The 26557-nt window shown below is 47.6% G+C and overlaps 1 protein-coding gene across 3 annotated transcripts in view; it reads left to right on the top strand.

The window, feature by feature from the left end:
* Nucleotides 1-26557, top strand: part of TEP1 (telomerase associated protein 1) — a 1055001-nt gene that overhangs the window by 943400 nt on the left and 85044 nt on the right. For all 3 annotated transcript variants that reach the window (XM_069244315.1, XM_069244314.1, XM_069244316.1), the window contains 2 exons: nt 5514-5650; nt 25281-25402. In XM_069244315.1, the coding sequence (XP_069100416.1) occupies nt 5514-5650; nt 25281-25402 (259 nt within the window). The remainder of the gene's footprint in view (nt 1-5513; nt 5651-25280; nt 25403-26557) is intronic.

Consider the following 26557-nt stretch of genomic DNA (forward strand, 5'->3'; position numbering starts at 1 on the left):
TTAAAAAGCAACCTCCTGAAGGCTTGCGGGCTCATTCTACCATAGCAACTGCTGCATTCACTGCATTAGCAAGCGGAGTTCCTGTCCTGGATATCTGTCAGGCAGCTACGTGGGCATCCAAGCACACGTTTGCTAAGCATTACTGCCAGGATAGCCAGGTCCATCGAGACGGCTACTTTGGTCGTTCGGTCCTGCAGGACTTTCTAGTATGATCTTGGTTCGCAGCCCACCACCGAGGATGGCATTGCTTGGGTATCTATTCTAAGGTAAGGAATCTGCAAATAGAAGTCTCTATCAGATGTACAAGTTACTTACCTTAGGTAATGAAATATCTGGTAGAGACATATTCTGGTTGCAGATTCCTTACCGCCCACCCATCCTCCCCGCTTGTGAACTGATTTCTAGGGACAGGGATTCCCTCTTTCAGGTCCTTAGCTCTGGCGCACCAATCTCAGTGTTCTTAGCAGCTCTGCACTCTGGTGTGGAAAGTCGTTAAAAGAAACTGATGTCACTGCGCGAGGGCGGCATCTATGTACTACTCCCAACATCATCACGGCGACCACGACGCCTGTGATGCCTGCGGAGACGACCGACGCCACCTACCAACGTGCATGGGTATTGCTCGAAGAAAAATCTCCGGATCCAGTCTGACGCCTGGGGGGAAATTCTAAGGTAAGGAATCTGCAACTAGAATATGTCTCTACCAGATATTTAGTTACCGAAGGTAAGTAACTTGTACATCAGTATTGCGCATTGCAGTTGCGAAGGAGGCAGTCGCTCAGGGACACCTTTTGTCTTGAGTGGAACTCAGGCCTTCTGTAAACCTTTCCCCCATATCACTTCTGCCCACAGCTCTCAAGAAGATCAAGAATGACCGGGTCCAAGTGATCCTTGTGGCTCTGAACTGGGCACGAACAGTCTGGTATCCTGAGCTACTGAGCATGGCCCTTGATCCTCCGATTAGATTGCCACTTCAGGAGGATCTTCTGTCGCAGCAGCAGGGGAGGGTTCTCCAACTGAACCTGTACAGTCTCTGCATTCTTGCGTGGAGATTGAACAGCAGCATTTGACAGCTTTTGACCTTCCACGAAGTCTGTAATGGAATCTTGGCAGTCAGTTGTCCCTCCACCAAAACGGTGTACGCCTGTCAGAGGAAATTTGTGGCATGGTGGAGAGACAAGTCTGTTGACCCCTTTTCTGCTCCTCTTTCCGAGGTTTTGTTGTTTATCCTTTCCCTGGCCCAGCAGAGCTCTGCTATGGGCACTTTCAAAGGTTATCTGTCTACCATTACTGCTTTTTTGCGGTTGCCTGATCAACCTTCCTTGTTTAAGTCTCCAATTGTAAATAGGTTCCTTACAGACCTTAATCATATGTTTCCTCCCTCTCCATTCATTATGCCGGGAATGGGATTTTAATTTAGTTTTGACATTTCTGATGTGTGCTTTTTTTTATTCTTTCCTCAATTGTCCTCTCAGGCTTTTCACTTTGAAAACAGCCTTCCTCATGGCCATTACATCTGCCCACAGGGTGAGTGAGCTTCAGCCATTGTCACCAAAGCCGCCATACCTTTCCATCTGTCCTGACAAAGTGGTCATTTGCACTAGGACCTCCTTTCTACCAAAAGTCATTACATCCTTTTACATAGGCCAATCCTTCTCCTTGCCTACTTTTAATGCATTCCCACCATCCTAAGGAAGAGGAGAGACTCCACTGCCTGGACCCTTAAAGAGTGCTGGTGTTCTACATTGATTGTACTAAAGAGTTCCGGGTGGATGGTCAACTCTGTTAGTTACGTGGGTGGGAAGAAAGGTCAGACATGGCAGAAGAGAACAGTTTCCAGATGGATCGTACTCTGCACTACAATGTGCTCCACACTGTCTAAGAAGCAACACCCTAAGGACTTGCATGCTCCTTCTTCCAGAGCCAAAGCTGTGACTACTGAATTAGCACACGCAGTTACAGTCCTTGACATGTGTCAGGCGGCAACGTGGGCATCTCTGCACACTTTTACCAAACATTACTGCCTGGACAGTCAGGTCTGTAGAGACTGCTACTTTGCCTGTTCGGTCCTCTAGGACTTTCTAGTATGGTCTTAGTTTGTAGACCCACTTCTGGGGATGGTATTGCTTGGGTATCTATTCTAAGGTAAGGAGTCTGCAACTAGATTGCTCTATCAGATGGACAAGTTACTTACCTTCGGTAACACCTTATCTGGTAGAGACAACATCTAGTTGCAGATTCCTTACCGGCCCGCCCATCATCCCCACTCTGTGAACTGATTTCTAGGTACAAAAACTCCCATTCAGGGCCCTAGTTTTGATGCACCAGTGGTCAGTGTTCTTCATAGCTCTGTATTTCCAACGTGGAAAGTCGTGAAAAGAAACTGATGTCATTGCACCAGATTGGTGCTTATGTAAGACCCACAACATCATATCCAGCGCAGTCGACGCCAACAATGGACGTGGAGCTAATCGATGCCACCTAATGGCATGCAGAGGTACTGCTTGAGAAAAATCTCTGGATCCAGACTGATGCCTGGGAAAATTCTAAGTAAAGGAATCTGCAACTAGATATTGTCTCTATCAGATAAAACTTTACCGGAGGTAAGAAACTTGTCCTTTTCACCTGCTGCTCCACTCTAGACAGAGGCTCACATAATGTAAATCCGTACTAGCCCTGTTCCTCATTTAAACAGCCCATCCCGAACCTTGGTCATCTCACTGCTCCACCCTGTAATACGTTAAGGGGGTCATTCTGACTCCCGCCGGGCGTGGTCACCGCGCGCCCGGCGGGAGCCGCCAAAATACCGTACCACGGTCGGAAGACCGCGGCGGGTATTTTGACTTTTAAAGGCCGCCCGCCAGCCCAGGGGAAAACGACCTTCCCACCATGAAGCCGGCTCGTAGTCGAGCCGGCGGAGTGGGAAGGTGCGACGGGTGCTACTGCACCCGTCGCGTATTTCACTGTCTGCTATGCAGACAGTGAAATACAAGCGGGGCCCTCTTACGGGGGCCCCTGCAGTGCCCATGCCATTGGCATGGGCACTGCAGGGGCCCCCAGGGGCCCCGCGACACCCCCTACCGCCATCCTGTTCCTGGCGGGCGAACCGCCAGGAACAGGATGGCGGTAGGGGGTGTCAGAATCCCCAAGGCGGCGCAGCATGCTGCGCCGCCTTGGAGGATTCTGACGGGCAGCGGAAAACCGGCAGGAGACCGCCGGTTTTCCTGCACTGACCGCGGCCAAAGCGCCGCGGTCAGAATGCCCTAAGGGGCACCGCCAGGCTGTTGGCGGTGCTCCCGTGGTCGGTGGATCACCCCCCCCACCTTTGAATCTCTGACTAAGCTACGCCGCTGCGGCTTTTCGTTGGTTGAGATGTATAACAAATAGGTTTTACCACCTGTGGATGGAGATATGAAAGAATGTAGTAAAGTGCAGGCTTTGAACTCCAAAGAGTGACTGAGGAATGTTTTACTTCATCAGAGAAATGCAGAGAAGGGATAAGTGTATTCAGCTCCTTATCGTTGCTAATGCTAAAACGGCTGCCCATGTTTCCTAAGTGGACTTAAGATGTCTATATCCACAATACTGCCCTTATCTCAGGAGCATCAATTAGGGCTCTTAGAGGTTGCCATGCTCCCCCAGATTTTTGTCTGCAGCCCCTGTGTTCTAACAATCGGGGCAATTCTCGTGGTATGAGGAGAACAATGTATTCATTTTTGTGGACAGGGGTTACCTTATTTGTTTTAGTTGTTACTTTAGATTCCCTTGCTCTTCCCCAGTATCTAAACGTATGTGCTATTTGAATGAAAGGGGGTGTGTCTCCACTTACGCCCCACTTCTGATCTTGATGTATATGACCTCAACCTTACTTGATTTGGGGATCAAAGGTTGAAGACTCCCGGTCTTAAACCGTTTCCCTACTTTACTCACTAACACATTTGTGCAAAAGCCCTTGTTTTACTGAACTTCTGAGATGTTGGACAGCTGAACTGTGGCGTGCCAAAAGTTGAAAATGTTCATATCGACCTGGTGACATACACAGGGAAACCTCTACCAAGGAGCTTTCTTAACAATTGTTTCGGTTGAGGAGCACACACAAAAGCACCTTCAAGCCACAGTCGGATCTGTACATGTGCATTTGACAAGCCTTTGACAGCATACTTACCTACGCCTCCATAAAACGTTACAGAAAACGTGGTCCCGATGCCTAGTTTGTTCCGGCCGAAAAATAAAGTTCGGACTACAAACCCGCAACTCCAATTACCGAGCTGTGAATAATGGTGTCCGGCCAGCCAGCCCACTATGCTCGCACCTTGTGTCCCAATCTGTCCATGTTGGTGCCATCATGACTACAGCGAAACCTGCCCATTCCACCGGGATGACGTACTCAGGAAAGCTCTAATAAATCGATGGTCTTCGACCTACACAACGCGAAACAGGAAAAATATAGTGACAAATGGAGACTGGAGCAAACATGTTTGTTCTTCACATGAAGGCATTCCCCGACTGCTTTGTTTAGTCTTCTGCGTGGGTTCTGGACTTCGGTGTGAGTGAGTAGGGCATAAATGCCGCAGTAGCCTGGCCTACAAATGATGAGGGATTTAGCTGACAGTTCTGTGGCTTGTTCGTAATACAGTGACCACTTGCAGCTGACTCCTTCTGTGTTAAGCTTTGCATTTACCTACGGATTGAAAGAAAGTTTACTTTGATACCCAGGATTCTGGCCTTATCTACAAGAATTGAGGCATCTTCAAGTAGCCGGGGCCACTCGAGCAGGAGACAGTAGTTGGTGCAGTTACCTGTTAATCTATTGAGGCGCAGGAAATATGCCCTCAACTATTGGTACATGTGCTGTAGACATTTTGTTATTTCGTTCCATGTGTCATATCTGGTTGGTTCCTGGTATTGTCTGCATACATCCTATACTCCACAAAATACAGTTTGAGGTTTTAGCTAGGAGTGAGGAACACGCACTTTACGTAGTAAATATGAAGAGGAACTCTGTATCACCACGTCATCTGCCACAGACCTATTCAGTCTGTGTATTTCCAGATATGTTTTTTTTCCAGTGAGAATTTGACCAAGTCATGTGCATTTTTCAGCACCCTTAGGCGTTCACGCAGAGAACTGGGTAGTGGCCCCCCGTTTGAGGAGCGTCATGCAAACCTGGTAGGATAAGGACAGCAGAAAAGGCCTCGTTCAGAGCAGAGAGGCTATTGTTGCAGGTGTTACAGCAGTCTGCACACCCCGTGCACAAATCAGTGATTGTATACTTCCCAAGCAGTTCGCTTATATCAAAAAATGTTGATAGTTGCAACATATATGTATGATCCTGTTTTCTCAAGTAATACTAAAAAAATGAGTATCTGCAATATAATCATTATAAGTGAAAATATTGTTCCAAATAAGGTCGTTTGGCGTTTTCACGCATTTGAAGCCACTGATTGGTCAGTGATTCGCAGCGCCAGCTGCACATGGGCCATGATCTCATTCTTCGACGCTTGGTTTTGCAGATGATGGCTCTGCTGCGCATCACCAAAGCGCTGTAACGGCCGTTGCTTGGTCTCCCAACGGACAGTTTGTGGTCTCTGGGAGTGAAGGGGGCGAAATCATCGTCTGGCACTCAGGAAGCCCTTTAACAACGGTTCAGGTAAGGATTCTGCTCCATCAATTCAATTAAGTATATGAAATGCATTTTGTATTTATATTGTATTTTCTCATAAGTAATTACTTGATTTGCATTGATGTATTTGAGTCTTTCCCTTCTATTTATAAGTGTAATGTTGATTATACCAAAATAAAAACACACAAAGGTATTTTCATTACATCATAAATTATTCAAAAATCATTTTTGACAATATCAGTGAGTGTGCAGCTAGGTAATCTCAAAGTGATTGTGAGGGATTGGCATCTGTTCATTAATATCCATTTTTGTGACTTGGTTAAAATCAAAACGTAAATGCTTTTGAAATTCATCGAAAAGCTATGATCTTGTACATCGGAATTCATTGTAAGAAGCACCTCTTTAACTTTGACAACATCCTGTTTTATTATCCCTAGTACTCTGATTTTTAATTTCCTTTACTATACACTGTATGAGGGTGAAACATTTAAAAAAAAACAATAATGAGGGTTAGCATTATAGCTAAGAGTAATCAGTGTGGTGTTTGTAGTGGAATGAACATTTAATGAATGTAAGGGATAAGAAGACACTTCGGTCAGATGTTTTAAAGAGAACGTTTTTTGACCCATTGAAAGGCACCTATTACTGGAACTACTGTCACCTTGACATTGTCGCACCCTAAAATTGCTGTTAAAACCACCAGCACTAACAGCTAAATTTGTTGCATCTGTAGGTATGAAAGTGATAGTTGAAGTGTCAGATTATGGGTAGAAGGAGATTCTATAGTTCCAGTGGTAGAAGGAAACACCCCCCCACCCCCTCCCCCTCCTGATTTAGCTCAACAGGGGTCTCTGAGCCTGCGGGCCCTCGCGACCCCACCTACGGAGAATTGGTGGTGCCTGCACACGGAGGTCACCCGTGCCACTCTGAGGGACCCAGCACCAACTTTATACATACTGCCATTGCAGGCTGAGTGACAAGGTGTTCCAAAAATTTAAAACATGACATGGCACACAGCCTGTGTGTCATGTCTCCGAACACTGCATGTAATATGCGTAAGTTACCCCTCTAGCAGGGCTTACAGCCCTACGGCAGGGTGCATTATATTACATGTGAGGGCATATCTGCATGAGCCGATATGCCCCTGCTATGTCTTTGTCGATTCTCAGACATAGTAAGTGACCAGGGTAGTCATTTTAAATACATGTGCTGGATACTGGTCACTATGAGGTCTCCAGCTACATGATGGCTTAGCTGAAGATAGTACTGTTTTGTTTCAAACATCTCATATTTGTGAACCCACACCGATGCCAGTGTTGGATTTACCAATATATGCACCCAGAGGACACCTTAAAGGTGCCCCCTGAAAACCTACCAGCTTCTAGCGTGTTGACTGACTGGTCCCGACCAGTTTAGCATGTTTCTAAGACCCCCCTCCCAAGGTGAGAGCCAGAGCTCTCAAGGGCCAGAGACAAAAGCCTTCCAGGGCGGGAAGCTTCAAAGGCCTAGCCGCCTTTGTAATGCAACCCAGGTCTATCCAGATGGCAGAGATGACAACCCCCCTGTCCTGACCCCACTTTTGGGGACAGAACAGAACAAGCAGGAAAATTAGGCATATTAGGAGGTATGCCCACTTCATGCCAGTCCCATCCCTAAAGTGGACGTGCTAAAGTGGGCACCACTTTTTGAATTCCTCCATCTTTGTAAGGAATTAGGCCACTAGGGTTAGGGTTATGCCCACCTCCTAGCAGAAGAGGTCATAGAAAGGCTAAAGTCACCCTAAAGGTGGTCAGCCCATTGGCTACCACTTGGCACTCCCTGCATTTCCCCTAAATTGAGTATTTAGGTGGCACTCCTGAACTCTACAACTCAGATTCTGATGACCTATGAAGAAAAGGATAAAGAAGAGACGCACCTGCAAAAGGGGAGCAGAAGCAGCAGCTGACCTGGTACCAAACTCGCCGGGCTATCTGCACGCCTCGTTGAACTCTGCACCAGAAGGCACCTCATCCTGTAATTGAGCCTCCAGAAACCTGGGAGGATTGCCTGTCTTCAAAAAAGACTCAAGTCTTCTGTAAGCAGCGGACTTGCTCTCCAACCAGTTCCCGACACCTGAAGTCACAACTTCTGAAGACACAACTGCACCCCCCATCATCGACCAGAGTGGGAGTGGACCTCTGTAGGATGCTGGCATTCTATGTAGTGTGCAAAACTGGGCACACTGTGCAGGGGTCCAGGCAACCACACGTTGGTTTCAGAGGTAAAAAAAACTAGATCACCTAATGCTCTAATTTTTGAGGTAGCTCGGTCAAGCAGTTAGGCTAATCCTGGAGAAGTGCAAATCATTTGTTGTACTCACAGTATCAATCATGCAACTCACACACTCAAAGGAATAACCCAAAACCAATTTACAAAAATACTTCAGATTTTTATATAAATTTTAAGACCAAGATTATCAAAATTGGTTAAGTACTTTTGAAGATATGGCTTTTTAAAGTTTTAATAAATGCAGTCTTTCTGTGCGTAATTACTCTCTATAGGAATCAATAGGAAGACACCTTTAAAAATTCATTCAAAATCACGTAATTGCTGTGAGAGACCCCGACACCTAAAGCAACCACTGCACCTGTCACGTCCAGCCCGAGTTGAAGTGGACCCCTGGTGTTAACGACGTCCCCCGGTTTCCCTGAGCTCTAGTCCACCGTGGTTTCACCCCTCCTGGACTCCACGATAACGGCTGCAGCCTCAGACCACAGGACTCCCCCCAACCATGAGTACTCCAGAACAAAGAAACCCGACACCAAAGGACACCCCTGCATCCGTCGCCCCTGGGCCTTGGAGTAGAGGACCAAAGGTGCACCTATGTCTCCGAGCACCCTATGTTTGTGACCTGCCTTCTGGTTGCCCCCAACTGGACCCCCAGAGGGAGCCTGCAGCCTAAATCCACGGACACCAATCCCCATTGAAATTCATTGGGCACCTGATGCATACTGCACCTCTGCACCTGGCTGCCGGTGCTGCCTGGAGTGACCTATTGGTGTGTTCCTGACCCTTGCCCAGTACTTACCTTAATTCAATGAGCCTGGTCCCGTGAGCCGTCAATAAGTGCCTGTTTGCTGACTGTGTTTTCCTCCCATAGATTAACATTGAAGAACTCACTGTGCTGATTTTTTAAACGAAAAAGTATTTATGCTTGAAAACATACTTATCTTATAATAACGTTTTTGAGTTTAAAGTATACATAACAAGAAGTGTCATTTTTTTAATTGGTCTTGGATTTATTCTTCAAGTGTATGTCTCATTAATTGCCTCTGTGAGTTCAACAAATGCTTAGCACTCCCCTCTGATTAGTCCAACTGCTTGCCCACTCTACCACAAAATAGAGCATTAGCCCTATCTACTTTTGCCTCTGCAGACCAATTGGGGAACCACTGGACTCTCTGCATGGTGTACTTTGTTTAGTGCACCATATAGAGAGCCAGATTCTTACATATGACAAGTTTGTAAAGCTTTTAGCTGCCATTGACACGCCCAGGGAACGTTTGGAGGGCAAGATTGACTTCCTTTCAGTGGAGATGGGCCTTATTCAAGAAGATTCGCTGAAGGTTTCAGAGAGGGTCGCCGTTCTGGAGAACATAGGACCAATGGACCATCGTATCACAGCTCTTGAGGTACAGACTCCATGCCTGGCTGTGTGCTTGGATGATCAGGATAAGAGAGCCAGTCGTAATAACATGAACATTGTGGAGCTGCACGAGCATGTTGAGAGTGAGACTCTGTTGGCTTATTTGGAGACTTGGTTCCAGGAGCTTGTGGATCCAGAAGGCCTCTCCAGATTCTGCATGTTCGAGCATGCGCATAGGGTGCCGGCATGGGTGCCTCGCCTTTGGGGCGCCACGTGTTCTGTGGTGGTCCGCCTCTTATCTTACTGGGACTGGGATCATCTCCTGCAACAGACCCGTGCGCACAGCCCATTTGTGGTAGACAATACCAAAATGTCTCTGTACCCTGACTTCGCCTCCAGGTTCAAACATAGAACGCGTCATTCCTGGCAATTAAGAAACTACACGGCTTGGGCTACTTTACTCTTTGCTTTCCCTGCTCGATTGCATGTCCAGTCTGCAGACAAGGTGCATTTTTTCACCGATCCATCTGCTGCATGGGACTGGATTGAACTCTTTTACAAGAATGCAGTGTGACCAGAGATGCCTGAGCTGAAATGCCCCTTTGTGCCCCAAACACCAACAATCTTGACGCAGGGGGATGACTCACCCTACTAAGATTCAAGTTGCACTGCAGCAGTCAAGGTCAGTTAAAACTGCTGCCTCTGTGGGGCCTGGCAGGAACTCTTTATGGCACCCGTCTCTGGAATACCACACCTCCACTTCAGACTCGAAGGACCCTGTTACCTCTAGTCGTGAAAACATTTTGCCGGTGGTCACACTCGGGTCCATGTATGTAGGAAGGTAGCCTCTTTCTAGCCTTGTTACCCCCACTTTTGGCCTGTTTGTGAGTATATGTCAGGGTGTTTTTACTGTCTCACTGGGATCCTGCTAGCCAGGGCCCAGTGCTCATAGTGAAAACCCCATGTTGTCAGTGTGTTTGTTATGTGTCACTGGGATCCTGCTAGCCAGGACCCCAGTGCTCATAAGTTTGTGGCCTATATGTGTTCCCTGTGTAGTGCCTAACTGTATCACTGAGGTTCTGCTAACCAGAACCTCAGTGTTTATGCTCTTTCTAAATTTGTCACTGCAGGCTAGTGAGTAAATTTACCAATTCTCATTGGCACACTTGTACACCCATATAATTCCCTTTTATATGGTACTTAGGTACTCAGGGTATTTGGGTTCCAGGAGATCCCTATGGGCTGCAGCATTTCATTTGCCACCCATAGGGAGCTCAGACAATTCTTACACAGGCCTGCCACTGCAGCCTGAGTGAAATAACGTCCACGTTATTTCACAGCCATTTTTCACTGCACATAAGTAACTTATAAGTCACCTATATGTCTAACCCTCACTTGGTGAAGGTTGGGTGCCAAGTTACTTAGTGTGTGGGCACCCTGGCACTAGCCAAGGTGCCCCCACATCGTTCAGGGCAAATTCCCCGGACTTTGTGAGTGCGGGGACACCATTACACGCTTGCACTATACATAGGTCACTACCTATGTATAGGGTCACAATGGTAACTCCGAACATGGCCATGTAACATGTCTAAGATCATGTAATTGTCACCCCAATACCATTCTGGTATTGGGGGGACAATTCCATGATCCCCCGTGTCTCTAGCACAGAACCTGGGTACTGCCAACCTGCCTTTCTGGGGTTTCCACTGCAGCTGCTGCTGCTGCCAACCCCACAGACAGGATTCTGCCCTCCTAGGGTCTAGGCAGCCCTGGCCTAGGAAGGCAGAACACATGATTTCCTCTGAGAGAGGGTGTTACACCCTCTCCCTTTGGAAATAGGTGTGAAGGGCTGGGGAGGAGTAGCCTCCCCCAGCCTCTGAAAATACTTTGATGGGCACAGATGGTGTCCATCTCTGCATAAGCCAGTCTACACCGGTTCATGGATCCCCCAGCCCTGCTCTGGTGCGAAACTGGACAAAGGAAAGGGGAGTGACCAGGTGCCTAGAGCTCCTCCAGTGTGTCCCAGACCTCTGCCATCTTGGAAACAGAGGTATTAGGGGCACACTGGACTGGTCTGAGTGGCCAGTGCCAGCAGGTGATGTCTGAGACCTCCTCTGATAGGCTCTTACCTTTCTTGGTAGCCTATCCTCCTTTCTTGGTAGCCAAACCTCCTTTTCTGGCTATTTAGGGTCTCTCCTCTGGGGTATTCTTCAGATAACGAATGCAAGAGCACACCAGAGTTCCTCTGCACTTCCCTCTTCGACTTCTGCCAAGGATCGACCGCTGACTGCTCCAGGATGCCTGCAAAACCGCAACAAAGTAGCAAGATGACTACCAGCAACATTGTAGCGCCTCATCCTGCCGGCTTTCTCGACTGTTTCCTGTTGGTGCATGCTCTGGGGGTCATCTGCCTTCACCCTGCACTGGAAGCCAAGAAGAAATCTCTTGTGGGTCGACAGAATCTTCCCCCTGCTAACGCAGGCACCAGAAGACTGCATCACCGGTCCTCTGTGTCCCCTCTCATCCTGACGAGCGTGGTCCCTGGAACACAGGAACTCTATCCAAGTGACTCCCACAGTCCAGTGATCCTTCAGTCCAAGTTTGGTGGAGGTAAGTCCTTGCCTCCCCACGCTAGACTACAAACCTGTGTACTGCGTGAGTTGCAGCTGCTCCGGCTCCTGTGCACTCCTCCAGGATTTCCTTCGTGCACAGCCTAGTCTGGGTCCCCAGCACTCCGACCTGCATTGCTCAACCCTCTGAGTTGGCCTCCGACGTCGGTGGACCCTCCTTTGTGTCTCTGAGCCAGCTCCGGTTCACAAATCTTCTAAGTGCCTGTTCGGGTACTTCTGCTGGTGCTGCCTGCTTCTGTGGGGGCTCTCTGAGTTGCTGAGTGCCCCCTCTGTCTCCTCCTCCAAGGGGCGACATCCTGGTCCTTCCTGGTCCCCAGCAGCACCCAAAAACCTCTACCGCGACCCTTGCAGCTAGCAAGGCTTGTTTGTGGTATTTCTGCGTGGGAACACTTCTGCAACCTTTAGCACGCCGTGGGACATCTTCCATCCAAAGGAGAAGTTCCTAGCTCTCTTCGTTGTTGCAGAATCCTAAGCTTCTTCCATCCGGAGGCAGCTTCCTTTCACCTTCATCCGGGGTTTCCTGGGATCCTCCCCCCCCTGGACACTATCACGAATCTTGGACTTGGCCCCTTGTCTTGCAGGTCCTCAGGTCCAGGAAACAGTCTTCAGTGCTTTGCTGGTGTTTGTGGTTCTTGCAGAATCTCCCTATCATGACTATTGTGTTCTTTTGGGGTAGTAGGTGTACTTTACTCCTACTTTTCAGGGTCTTGGGGTGGGGTATCTTGGACACCCTGACTGTTTTCTTACAGTCCCAGCGACCCTCTACAAGATCCCATAGGTCTGGGGTCCATTCGTGATTCGCATCCCACTTTTGGAGTATATGGCTTGTGTTGCCCCTAGACCTATGTTTGCCTATTGCAACCTATTGTAATTCTACACTGTTTGCATTACTTTTCTGACTCTTACTTATCTGTTTTGGGTTTGTGTACATATAACTTGTGTATATTACTTACCTTCTTACTGAGGGTACTCACTGAGATACTTGTGGCATATTGTTATAAAAATAAAGTACCTTTATTTTTAGTAACTTCGAGTATTGTGTTTTCTTATGATATTGTGCATATGATATAAGGGATAGGAGCTTTGCATGTCTCCTAGTTCATCCTATGCTGCTTTGCCATAGCTACCGTCCATCAGCCTAAGCTGCTAGAAACACCTCTATTCTACTAATAAGGGATAACAAGGTACCCACCATAAGCCAGGCCAGCCTCCTACAATGTACAATTTGGTCTGAGGTGTCCGTCTAGGTATTCCATGGCTGTTCAGTATGGTAGATCTATCTTATGAGGGTGTGTTGGATTAAATGGCTGATTGGTTACATTTGACTTCTTTACTCCTGTCGGGGGGGGGAGGGTTCAGGTGGGGGAGTTTGTGGAAAACGTCCTGTTGAACTATTATATTCAGAGTGTTGATTCTCCACCTCTAGCTGGCGGCTCCTTCCCCCACCTATAGTCTTCCATTATGGATCTGGATGGCCTTTTGGGCCTTAGTTTGCTCCTAGTTGGGCCCTGAGTGTGTGCTGTTAGGACAGGTTTGTTGTATGTCTCGATCCTTGTGGGGTGCTGGGGCTTTATTGGTGTACTGCATAGTGTTTTGTTGTGTATTTTTTTGTTTGCTGGTGGCAGAGTGTATGAGGTCAAAGCGTTGTGTGTCTGGTGCAGTGGAGCTCTCTTGGTTTCATAAAAAACAGCCGTTGGTGGGGTCCATGGTTGCCCATTCCTCCTTTTGGCCCGTTATTCATGATCACACAAGTTAAGTTGCTTACGCAGAATGTGCAGGCCTCTCTTTTCCCTCTTATTTGAAGTATAGTTGAGTGCATGTTCGGATCTTCTAAGGTGCTCATTTTGACTTTGGCGGTAAAAAACGCCTTCTGCCGCGGTGACGGGCGCCAAAATACCGCTACCGCAGCTACCAGCCATCTGCCATATTATGAGCACTGCTGGACTTCTGCAACAAGAAGGCCGGAAATTCGGCAGTGTTCATGGTGGTGGATGGTGGTAAGCTGGCACTGCTACAACCAGCACTGCCACGCCAGTAGAACGCCACCAGCTGTATTATGACAAGTAATACAGCTTGGCGGTGTTCTGCTGGTGGGGCGCTGCTGGCGGTAGCGTCACTCCTTCCCAAAGGTAAGTCAGGCTTCCGACAGGGGAGGGGTGGGAGGGTGGGGGGGTGTTGTATGGGTGTGTCTGTGTGTGTGCATGAATGTGTGAGTGAGTGTGCGAATGCGTCTCTGTGTGTTGTGTTGTTTGCATGGTTGTATGCGTATAAGTGAATGCGTGTAAGAATGGTGAAGTGAGTGCGTGTCTGCATGTCAGTGTGAATGTGTGTGAGTATGTCTGGAAGAATGGGTGTTTGAATGCGTGTATGGCAGTGTGTGTATGAATGCGTGTATGCCAGTGTGAGTGATTGGGTGTGTGCGTGTATGGGGGGTGGGGTGGTGTGTGAATGGATCGAAGGGGGTGGGGGGGGTGTTTTAATGTCAAGGGGTGGAGGGGTTAGTGTGTTTATGGGGGGTGGGGGAGCTTTGGATGGAGGGGGGGTGTCTGGTGTGTGTTGGGGGGTTGGGGGAGCCACCTACTGGTGACAGGGAAGGAATTCCCTGTCACCGGTAGGGCCTACCACCATGGTTTTCGTGGTAGGCAGGCTCATAATGCCACCGGCTGTACTGTGCCAGACGTGGGGCTGGAGATTGACATCTCCAGCCGGGCAGCTGATACCGCCATGGTGGTATGAGTGGAGATGGTGGGTTGGCTGCAGCCAACCTGCCATTCTCATAATGTGGCGGTATGTACGGCCAGCTTGTTGGTGGTACTACCGCCACATTAACACTCACCGCCAGGGTCATAATGACCCCCCTAAGTATTGTGTTTGTGTCTAAGATATAAATTCATTGAAACAGTAAACTGTACACACTGGGCTATCTGACAGCTGCTAATATGGCAGTAAAAACAAAGGTGTACTCTCTGAAATGCTGATTGTGTCATAGTCTTGCCTCAATAATTGGATACATCAATAAAGGCCACACGGCTATAGTTGCACAAGATGGGACAACTATTCCCTAATGGTTGTTTTATAATTGAGCAGTTTCTTGAACTGGCATGGTCAGTGCACTAGTCATATTTACATTCGTCCAAATCAGACAGGTGGCCTTAGAATTTCAATTAAACCTGAAACGTAATGAACATTCTGGGATTAAAAATAATATGTTTGAGTACGGGGACAAAGACTTGAGGCATGTGCTCGTACAGGCATCTAGTGGCTACTATAAGAACTGCAGTTTGTTGAAACGCTCACTGCTGAAGAATAACATTAATAGTGTAGATTATGGATTCTCAGCAGCTGTGACCACAGCGCCCCTGGCTGGTTTTGGCGGCACACCAAGGTGTCCCACGGCACACGTTTGGGAACTTCTGGTCTCTAATAAAAATGAACAATCACTTTAGTAGCCTATCTATGTCCTTTAAAAAAAAGAAACAGACTTCAGCCAATCAGGCGATTGCAACCTCTAGAACATTCCTAAGAGAGACTGAGGCCCTCATTCTGACCTTGGCGGGCGGCGGAGGCCGCCCGACAAAGTCCCGCCGTCAGGTTACCGTTCCGCGGTCGAAAGACCGCGGCGGTAATTCTGACATTCCCGCTGGGCTGGCGGGCGGCCGCCTTCAGGCCGCCCGCCAGCCCAGCGGGAAAGAGGCTTCCACGATGAAGCCGGCTCGGAATCGAGCCGGCGGAGTGAAAGCTGTGCGACGGGTGCAGTTGCACCCGTCGCGTATTTCACTGTCTGCGCAGCAGACAGTGAAATACTTGTAGGGGCCCTCTAACGGGGGCCCCTGCAGTGCCCATGCCAGTGGCATGGGCACTGCAGGGGCCCCCAGGGGCCCCGCGACCCCCCCTACCGCCATCCAGTTCCCGGCGGTCGGACCGCCGGGATCTGGATGGCGGTAGGGGGGGGTCGGAATCCCCTCGGCGGCGCAGCAAGCTGCGCCGCCTTGGAGGATTCAATGGGGCGGCGGGACACTGGCGGGAGACCGCCAGTGTTGCCGGTCCGACCGCGGCTTTACCGCCGCGGTCGGAATCCCCATTGGAGTACCGCCGGCCTGTCGGCGGTGCTCCCGCGGTCCTCCGCCCTGGCGGTCTTTGACCGCCAGGGTCAGAATGACCGCCTGAGTCCTTGAGATTTTCTACTGCATGTCGTGAGCAGGGAGTCTCCCTGAGCTCTGCTTAGTTTCTTCAGCTATTACTTGTTTTGAATCATCCAAGATTGTATTTCCTGTTTAATTTCTCCGACCGTGGCACTAATATGTCAGAGCAGCAGAAAAAGGAAACGGTTACACTCTGAAGACTTTAGAAGTGTATCTACTACCTTCATCCTGCCCACAGGGTAAAGGACTACAAAATATGTCTAACCTTTTCCTCGAAAACTCTCACTTATGAAAGATGAGGCTATTATTGTGGCTACAGAAACTTAAATCTATCAGTTTCAACGAGGAGGAAAGTGAGAATTCCATCACCTCACAAGAGAGGTCAAAGGGAGAAGTCGCACCAAGGGTCTCCAGAGGCTCGCAGAAAAGCCATAGAAAAGACTCTCCATGAGTCTTCAAAAGGCACTTCTAAGGGGGAGAAAAAGGAAAAAATCTCCTCAGAGGCAAGATCACACCCTATAACTCCCTCTTCAGTCCTGACGCTACCTCAGGGAAATCCTCTTAAGAAGCCAATCATAGTGTTACATAACCCAGACAATGAGGAATCTGCGGCAAAACTACAGTCAGTATAATCAACAGCAATTACGATGACAACGTTGATGACCAGGTTGACAGCCTTGTCTATGACGACCTCGTCTATGATGGCCTCGCCTATGACGGCAACATCTACGATGGCCTTGTTGCCTTTGTCTACGACAGCATCGTCTACAGCCTCATTGAAAACAGGCCTCATTAACAACAGGCATCGTCTACGACGGCATCACCTACATCCTCGTCGTCGACGGGCCCTGGCAACAGCAGGCCCATCGCCAACAACAAATCTCATAGATGACAAACCTCGTCAACGACAAACCTCGTCGATGATGACAACCTCGTGGGCGATGATCTCGTCGACAACACCAACCACGGCGAAAACACCGTAGTCATCAACAAAAACAAAAGACAGCACATAGTTCATCATAACTGAATGTCAAGAATGAAGGGGTCTAAGACAACATTTAGACCTGAGATGCAAACAAAAATATTAGATATGCCATACCATGGCGACACTTTGTTTGACAAGCAAGTTGGTAACACCTTGCAAGCAATCAAGGCAGACACTGACACTGCAAGATTTTTGGGCATATTACAGTTTTGAAAAACACCCTTTAGAGGGACCGGCAGAGGCACTGTTTTGTATTGAGGAGGGTACCAGAGTTATCAGACCTATCAGCCCTTTACGCCAGCTAACTAAGCAGCATCCTACCCCAAGCAAACACCAAGGAGAAGGCAGGCAGTGCAAGCAGAAAACAGTGACAACATTATAGGGCTGGTTACTCCCCCTACAGCACACCATTCTGTGGAAGAATTTTTTTCTCATCTATGGCAAAACAAAACATAGAACAAATGGGTTCCCGGATCTCATCATAAGGGGCCACACATTGGGTTCACCCAGATTCCACCTACCAGTCCACTAAAACAAGGGCACCCACCTCATGTCCATGTTCTGCGGAAGGAAGTGGTAACTATGATAAGCAAAGTTGCTATAGAAAAAGTCCCACATTCGCAGCAATTAGTGAGCTTCTTTTCTCGTTTTGTCCTCATGGACAGGAGGAATGGCGACCCATCCTAGACCTCCAGAAATTAAACAAATATTTATGGACACAGTCTTTCGCATGGTTGCACTCTTGGATATCCTGCATCTCCTAAACCACAGACACCACATGACAACTCTGGATTTACAGGGTGCATACTTCCACATCCTCATCCATCCCAAACATCGCAAATAACTACACTAAAATGTAGCCGACACCCATCATCCATTCACAGTCCTCCCATTTGGCCTCAGATCAGCTCCCTGCTGTTTGCAAATGTCTAGACCCTGTGGCAGCTTCTGTCAGGAGGGACGTGTTACGCTGTGGGTCGGTAATCTCCCCGTGGCGCTTCGTTTTCGGCCCACGGGGAGGCCCAAGGTCTGATTTTTGGCATGTCGGGCCTGCCACAGGCAGTTTGCTTGCCCACAGCGTCCTTCTCTTGTGCGGCAGCGAGGTCAGGTGGCCCAGGGTCAGGCCACGGATCTCACTGTGGTCACTGCATGCTCTGTTTTTGCGTCACAGGTGGCCCCCACGACGCATATCTATTACTTATCTGTTTCTTTGGTTCTGGGCTGTTCGTTCTTTGGTCTTGGGGGGCATACTTTCTTTGTCCTAGAATGCTTGTCCTTCCCAGCATGCACTGTTCTTTCCTTTTATTAGTCCTGTTTCAAGATGGCGTTTTGCCTAGTTCATGCTATGACACTTTCACCAACTTAATATGGCGTTTTTCCTTTTTCCTTTGTTCACTTCCTTTTTTCTGGTATGTAAGGAGCTTGAGTTTCTTTCTTCTTTGCGTTGCAACACTCTGGTTGGTGGTGGTCCTCGCTCTTGTGTGTTCCTGCTGTGGATTGTTCCTGCCTGGTTTTCCTTGTAGATTCCTGATGTTCCAGTTCTTGGAGTCCTGAGTTCTACTGTGCCTTTACTGATCTTCTGGATCTCCCTTCTGGAGGTTTTCCCCTGGTGTTTTTTCCAGTGGAGCTCCTTCTGGAGGACACCAACTGCTTGGGCTTCCATCTTGCCTGCAGAACCGTAGCTACCGGAAGGGGTCGCCCTTATCTTGGCCAGACTAGGATGTGCAAGATTTTTAGCCGTACTCCACCTACATCCGACAGAGGCAGTAAGATAAAGGCAAATCGTGACAGGACGATCATCCAGTATTCCCCTGCCTCCATGAGTGGTTGATAAAAGCACCAACAGCATTTCAAGCGTCCAATGCCACAGAGGCTTGCCTAAAGTTGTTTTCATACTAGGTTTCACTGTAAAATATAAAAAAACATCACTTACTCCATCCAAGAGGTTAATGTTCCTGGGTGCAACACTAGATACTGTCGAAGACAGACTTTCCAGCCTAGGACAGGAAACGAAGGCTCAAGGAACTGGATCTCAACCTATCCAGAAAAAAGGCTGTTTCAGTGTGTCTGTTAAAATAGCCTCCTTGCATGCTATCATCAGCGACCAATCTGATCCCTCCCCCACGCCTGAAATTGAAAGCCTTAGAGGAACAGATACAAAACCATGGATTCAAACATAAGGATTGTTTGAGAACCGGGCGAACATCACACCAGGTATGATGATTGCACTAGCCTTGTGGTTCCAGATGTCCTACCTGTCAGAGGGCCTCATTTTCTTTCCTCAAATACTCAACTTCATAATAACTACTGATGCCTCCCTAGAGGGCTTGGGCAGCCATCTGCAGGGCTTGCAAATTCAAGGAAAGTCTTCTCTGCTCCAGAAGAGCATACATATCAATCGCCCGGAGCTCAAAGCCATCTATCTCAGTCTGAAAGCTTTCCTGCTTAGCTTAGCAGGGTCTTAGGTATTTGTTCGCAAAGACAATAGCACCAGCATGCACTATATAACAAAAAAGTGGGCGCAAGATCACTGGCGCTATCCAACAAAGCTCAGGCACTCTGCAGCTGATTGACAACACACAGGATAACTCTTTGGGTCAAACATGTTCCCGGGACAAGCAATCCCTTAGCAGACATGCTAAGCAGAACTAGCACAGCTGCCAAGAATGGGATTTGCGATTCTCGTTTGTTACAAAGAGATCTAGTGCCAGCTCTGGGGCAAACTGGCACTAGATCTCTTTGTAACAAACGAGAATAGCAAATTCCAGTTCTGTGCAAATTGTCATCCACATCCAGGATCGTGGTGGAATCCCTTTTCGATCAGGTGGTCCAGGATCTGTGCCTATGCTTTTACCCTGATACCTGTAATACTAAAAAGTGTCAGCAAGATGAAAGTGGAGCTGTGTCGCTTCATCCTGATAGCCCCCAGGTGGCCCAGGCAACATTCGGTCACGCAGCTTTTACTTCTATCGTAATCCAACCATATTCACCTACACACATCCCAAACACTTTTGACGATGAACCAACACCAGGTTCTTCATCCACCCTGGACTTCTCCAGCTTATGGGCATGGCTCCTAAATTCCATGAATTCATAGATCTGAAAATCCCTTGGGACTGTATGGGTGTTCTCTCCATGGCTATGGAGCAAGCCAGGATAAAAACATACAAGCCCAAATGGAAACGTTTCAGCTTATGGTGCCAGAAATCAAAGATGCATCCTCTACAGGCATTACCTGAACAGATACTATCCTGTCTTCTCTAGCTAGCTCAGTCTAGGTTGGTACATGCATCTTTACAGGTCAATCTTGCTGCAATATCTAGATATAGGCATTCTCTGACTTCACTTTCTTTGTGCTCGATCTGGATCATCAAACAGTTCATGAATGTATTGTTCTGAATTTTTCCTCCAATAAGAGCTCCTCCTCCAGACTGGTGGTTGAACGTAGTTCTTTCTCAACTCAAGAAGAGTCCATTCAAACCCATACACAGAGCAGATCTCAGATGTCTCAAGGGGAACGTCACATTGCTGCTAGCACTCACTTTGGCCAGAAGGGTGAGTGAGATACAGGCTTCCACAGCTCAAGAACCCTTCTTGTGTTTCCCGGACAATTCTGCGATTCTCAGAACCAATCCAAAATTCATTTCTAATGACCCTTCTGATTTTCACCTGAATAAGCCTATAATATTACCAAATTTCTTCCCAAATCCGAGCTCACCAGCTGAGAGGTCTCTCCATACACTAGATATTAAAAGATGTTCAAAGATCTACCTACATCGCATTAAACAGCTGAGAAAAACTGACTAAAAGCTGTTGGTCTTATATGCACACACCCGTAAGGGTGCTGTAATCACCAAAAGCAAACATAGCTTAATGGATCTCAGCCATGATCCAGTTTTGCCACTCAAAGGCGGGCAAACCACTCATAACAACAACCAGGGCACATTCAAATAGGACAATGTACACTACAATTACTTTATTTGCAGAAGTGCCTCAGGAGAAAATGTTGTACTGTGATCTGGAAGAGTGTGCATGCATTCCCACAGCATTATTGCAGAGAATCTGAACAGCGCAGTGATGCAGTGGTTGGACGGGCTGTATTACCCTACTTATTACTATATAGTGGGCCTGTTTGGGTTACATGTGTTTGACTCTGTATTTATGCAGAGTTTAATAAAATGTATATATAGCCATATTTTTATAATGTATTTTCCTACTGGCGGTCGCCAGTAGGTAGTTATAGTTAATCTCATGTTTCCATAGAAAAAACGTTTTGTGACTTGCCTATGTCATTGGCACTGTTTGACGAATCTTCACAAAATGTTCCCCAAAAAGTGTGCCAGTGACTCTTGTTGCGCATGGGAAGTTTTGGGTTGTTCCAAAGTGGGTGCCGAGAAAAAAGGGGGGGGGTTCATAAAATGTGTATTTCCCATGTTAATTCTCATAGGAGTTTTGAACATGACTACAGCCCAAACTGCTGGACGGAATGGCACCAAATTTGGCAGAAAGGTAGGTCTCTGTACGCAGATTCAGCTTTTTGTTATTTAGTGTAAATCCGTTCAGTAGGTTTTGAGATACTAAAGGGAAAACAAATTTGTATATCTAGGGCCGAGGATCCTCCCTGATGACTTCGCGAATAATAAGAGCTTGTGTAGAGAATTGCAGAGCACTGATTGGCTGCTAACACTTCAAAGCACAAAGTCTTGGCAGCCATCTTGGAACTTGGATTCAGCCGAGTCCTAGTAAAAACAAAACAAAAAAGAAAAGGGGCCAGGATAGGGACACCCTAGCACCTTAGCTCTGGTGCTGGTTTCCCAGAGGGACCCATCCAGGGTAAAAACACACTTAAAAAAAAAAAAAGAATTGCTGCAAATTCACGGCATAAAAAAAAAACAAGCTTGGGCTCCTGTGCTTGTTTTTATGAAGCCCAGGGTTGGGCTAAGTCTTGGGGCATGTTAAAATAAAGGAGGGGGGCACACAGGGCACCCTCCTAGGGCATTTTTATGCCCTGGGGACCATCATTGCCCCAGGACCCCCCCCCCTCATTCTCCCCCCAACACCTCCAGAGCCCCGGGGAACACCACCTCCCCTTAGGGCACAAGTTATAGTTACTTGAGGTAACCCTAACAGGTGAATTTCTATGGTTTTGTATGTTTAAAATGTGAGCAACACAAAAGGATGATGGACGGAGTGCTGACCAATGCAAACACTTGCCCCCAGTCACAGATCTGGGTTTAATCCATAGTTCTTTTGCTCACCATGCCACCTAAGTTAGAAAGGTATGCCCAGACGTGGGTCCTGTGCTTCCCATACCACTGGATTCAAGCTAGCCTGGCTGATGAGGGGTGAAACCCTGAAACCGGTCCCAGGATGCTTGTTTCCAGTCCAGGGAAGACTTGGCCTGGCAGTTCGGGCTGGACTGTTCCCATGGGGAACAGGGTCAAGACTGATTTGCATATGGCTGGGTCCAAACTGGAATGGCATGGGCAGCAAACAAACGATGGATTTAGGCCCAGATCTCTGTACTGGGGTGAATGTTTGAGATTGTTCAGCATTCCGTCCATCAGTTGTTCTTTTTGCATTTGTCGCCCTAAGTGGGAAGGGTATGCCAGACATGGGTACCGTGCTTCCCATGCCACTGTATTACAGCTAGCCTGGATGATGAGGGGTGAAACCCTGAAACCGGTCCCAGGATGCTTGTTTCCAGTCCAGGGAAGACTTGGCCTGGCAGTTCGGGCTGGACTGTTCCCATGGGGAACAGGGTCAAGGCTGATTTGCATATGGCTGGGTCCAAACTGGAATGGCATGGGCAGCAAAAAAACAATGGATTAGGCCCAGATCTCTGTACTGGGGGTGAATGTTTGACATTGTTCAGCATTCTGTCCATCACTTGTTCTTTTTGCATTTGTCGCCCTAAGTGGGAAGGGTATGCCCAGATGTGGGTCCTGTGCTTCCCATGCCACTGGATTCAAGCTAGCCTAGCTGATGAGGGGTGAAACCCTGAAACCGGTCCCAGGATGCTTGTTTCCAGTCCAGGGAAGACTTGGCCTGGCAGTTCGGGCTGGACTGTTCCCATGGGGAACAGGGTCAAGACTGATTTGCATATGGCTGGGTCCAAACTGGAATGGCATGGGCAACAAAAAAACGATGGATTTAGGCCCAGATCTCTGTACTGGGGGTGAATGTTTGACATTGTTCAGCATTCCGTCCATCACTTGTTCTTTTTGCATTTGTCGCCCTAAGTGGGAAGGGTATGCCCAGACGAGGGTCCCGTGCTTCCCATGCCAATGGATTCAAGCTAGCCTGGCTGATGAGGGGTGAAACCCTGAAACCGGTCCCAGGATGCTTGTTTCCAGTCCAGGGAAGACTTGGCCTGGCAGTTCGGGCTGGACTGTTCCCATGGGGAACAGGGTCAAGACTGATTTGCATATGGCTGGGTCCAAACTGGAATGGCATGGGCAGCAAAAAAACGATGGATTTAGGCCCAGATGTCTGTACTGGGGGTGAATGTTTGACATTGTTCAGCATTCCGTCCATCACTTGTTCTTTTTGCATTTGTTGCCCTAAGTGGGAAGGGTATTCCCTGACGTGGGTCCTGTGCTTCCCATGCCACTGGATTCAAGCTAGCCTGGCTGATGAGGGGTGAAACCCTGAAACCGGTCCCAGGATGCTTGTTTCCAGTCCAGGGAAGACTTGGCCTGGCAGTTCGGGCTGGACTGTTCCCATGGGGAACAGGGTCAAGACTGATTTGCATATGGCTGGGTCCAAACTGGAATGGCATGGGCAGCAAAAAAACAATGGATTTAGGACCAGATCTCTGTACTGAGGGTGAATGTTTGACATTGTTCAGCATTCCGTCCATTACTTGTTCTTTTTGCATTTGTCGCCCTAAGTGGGAAGGGTATGCCCAGACGTGGGTCCCGTGCTTCCCATGCCATTGGATTCAAGCCAGCCTGGCTGGTGAGGGGTGAAACCCTGAAACCGGTCCCAGGATGCTTGTTTCCAGTCCAGGGAAGACTTGGCCTGGCAATTCGGGCTGGACTGTTCCCATGGGGAACAGGGTCAAGACTGATTTTCATATGGCTGGGTCCAAACTGGAATGGCATGGGCAGCAAAAAAACGATGGATTTAGGCCCAGCTCTCTGTACTGGGGGTGAATGTTTGACATTGTTCAGCATTCCGTCCATCACTTGTTCTTTTTGCATTTGTTGCCCTAAGTGGGAAGGGTATGCCCCGACGTGGGTCCCGTGCATCCCATGCCACTGGATTCAAGCTAGCCTGGCTGATGAGGGGTGAAACCCTGAAACCGGTCCCAGGATGCTTGTTTCCAGTCCAGGGAAGACTTGGCCTGGCAGTTCGGGCTGGACTGTTCCCACGGGGAACAGGGTCAAGACTGATTTGCATATGGCTGGGTCCAAACTGGAATGGCAAGGGCAGCAAAAAATACGATGGATGTAGGCCCAGATCTCTGTACTGGGGGTGAATGTTTGACATTGTTCAGCATTCCGTCCATCACTTGTTCTTTTTGCATTTGTTTAAAATGTAAGCCTAACTATAACATCCCTGTAACCTTTCATTTTTTTACATGAGTTTCTGTTTTTTAATTATATTTCCTAACTGTAACATTCCTGTATATATAGATAGATACATGTGTATATGCATATATGTTCATTTTAAACTGCATAGGGATATGTTATGTATATATTTCTTCCCACCTTCCGCTATTTGTACTAATACCATCAAGTATACAAATACAGTAACTGCTTGCTGTTCTGATTCAAGCATTTGAGTCTATGAAATATCCAATACTGGAGAAGAAAGTAAATTACTTGCCTGTAACTGCAGTTCTCCAGTATTGGTATCTTTCATAGATTTGCATACGATCCACCCTCCTCCCCTGAGAGGCTCCCCTTATAGCTTGGGATTTATTTCCCACTTGTGCTTTGAAGGGACTCAGTAGTGTATGCTGTTGCCTGATTGGCTGAAGTTTGGTTGTCCTTTCAAAAGGACATAGGCTATTAAAGTGATTGTTCATTACCGTCATACCCTATGACAATGATACAAACTGCTTTATTATGGAACCGTGGGACTCCCACTTCGACGACGAGGAATAATTCAAGCATGTGAATCTATGAAATATACCAATACTGGAGACTTACAGTTACAGGTAAGTAACTTATTTTAATTTCCTTCACCTCGTGCCCTTACACCCTTTTTCCCCCAGTGTGAAATTGAGTTGTTATTAAAGAAATAGACTATTGTTTTCTTTTTCCAGGCTAGCGAGCAATCGATTAGCAATATACTCTTCACTTCGCAAGGCAGTTTCTTTGTTGTGTCTATGAACCACGAAGTTACGCGGTTTGACTTGGAAGCTCACCCTGATCAGGATTCAGTCAGGTAGGTGGTGAGAATGAGAATTCTAGGTAAAAGAATGGAGAATTGTGTAATCCAAACAAACTGTATGAATGTAGCATTGTGCCTATTTGTGTTAAACCTCAATATTTATATATATATTCTTTTAGCGCCACACTACATACAGGTTTTTTGAAGAGGGGGTGTGGAACCTGTCAGTGCAAATCTTTGTATTGCAAGAAAAGATGGAAAAGGCTTGATCGGTATAGAGATGCCAGTCTTAGGCCTTCGAATGACAGCCTGGTAGTTGTCAAGGATATATATAAGCAATCTTATGGGTTTTAATACAAGGTTTCGAAGCCTGAGAAAAAGCAAGTGCACCTTTTACTCAGTGGAAGGAAGTGGTTTATCTTCAGAGCTCTAGGGAACTTTAAGACGTTCTCCACAAGTCTCAGATTGTAGGAGGCTGGCCTGGTTTGTAGTGGGTGCCAAAGGTACTTACTCCTTATACCAGGTCTAGTTATCTCTTATTAGTGAAATGTAGTCACTGCCTAGAAGCCAGGCCGTCTAGAGGTAGCTGTAGGCAGAGCAGCCAAGGCTGAACTAGGAGACATGCAAAGCTCGTGCAATACCACTGTAGTCACACAGTACTCACACACATGAAAGACAATACTCAATGTTCCAAAAATAAAGGTACCTTATTTTAGTGACACAAGGCCAAAAATACTTTGGAGACTATACTCCCTTAGGAGGTAAGTAAATTACACAGTATATACACTAGTAACCAAAAACAGGTAAGTACACAGTAAGAAAACAGTGCACATAGTGAAAATCACAATAGGTTGCAATGAGCCTAGGGGGAACACAACCCATATACTGAAATAGTGGAATGCGAAAGTCGGTTTCCCACCTAGGCAAGTGTAGTGTGTAGAGGGGTGCTAGGAGTGTAAGAAAACACCAAAGGTAAGTATTAACCCCACCCCAGAGCCCAGGAAAGCAGGAGTAAAACACAGCAAGTTTCCTAAAACACTCTAGAAGTCGTGATAGAAGATAATGTAAGAACCAGAAGAGACTGCAAGACACCAACCATGTATTCCTGGACCTGAAGATCTGTGGACGAAGGGGAACAAGTCCAAGAAGCACTGATGAGCCCAGGGAGAACAGGAGCCCCTTCTAACCCAGATGAAGGTGCAAACGAAG

Source organism: Pleurodeles waltl, chromosome 7 (assembly GCF_031143425.1).
Source record: "Pleurodeles waltl isolate 20211129_DDA chromosome 7, aPleWal1.hap1.20221129, whole genome shotgun sequence".
In the NCBI taxonomy this organism is placed as follows: Eukaryota; Metazoa; Chordata; class Amphibia; order Caudata; family Salamandridae; genus Pleurodeles; species Pleurodeles waltl.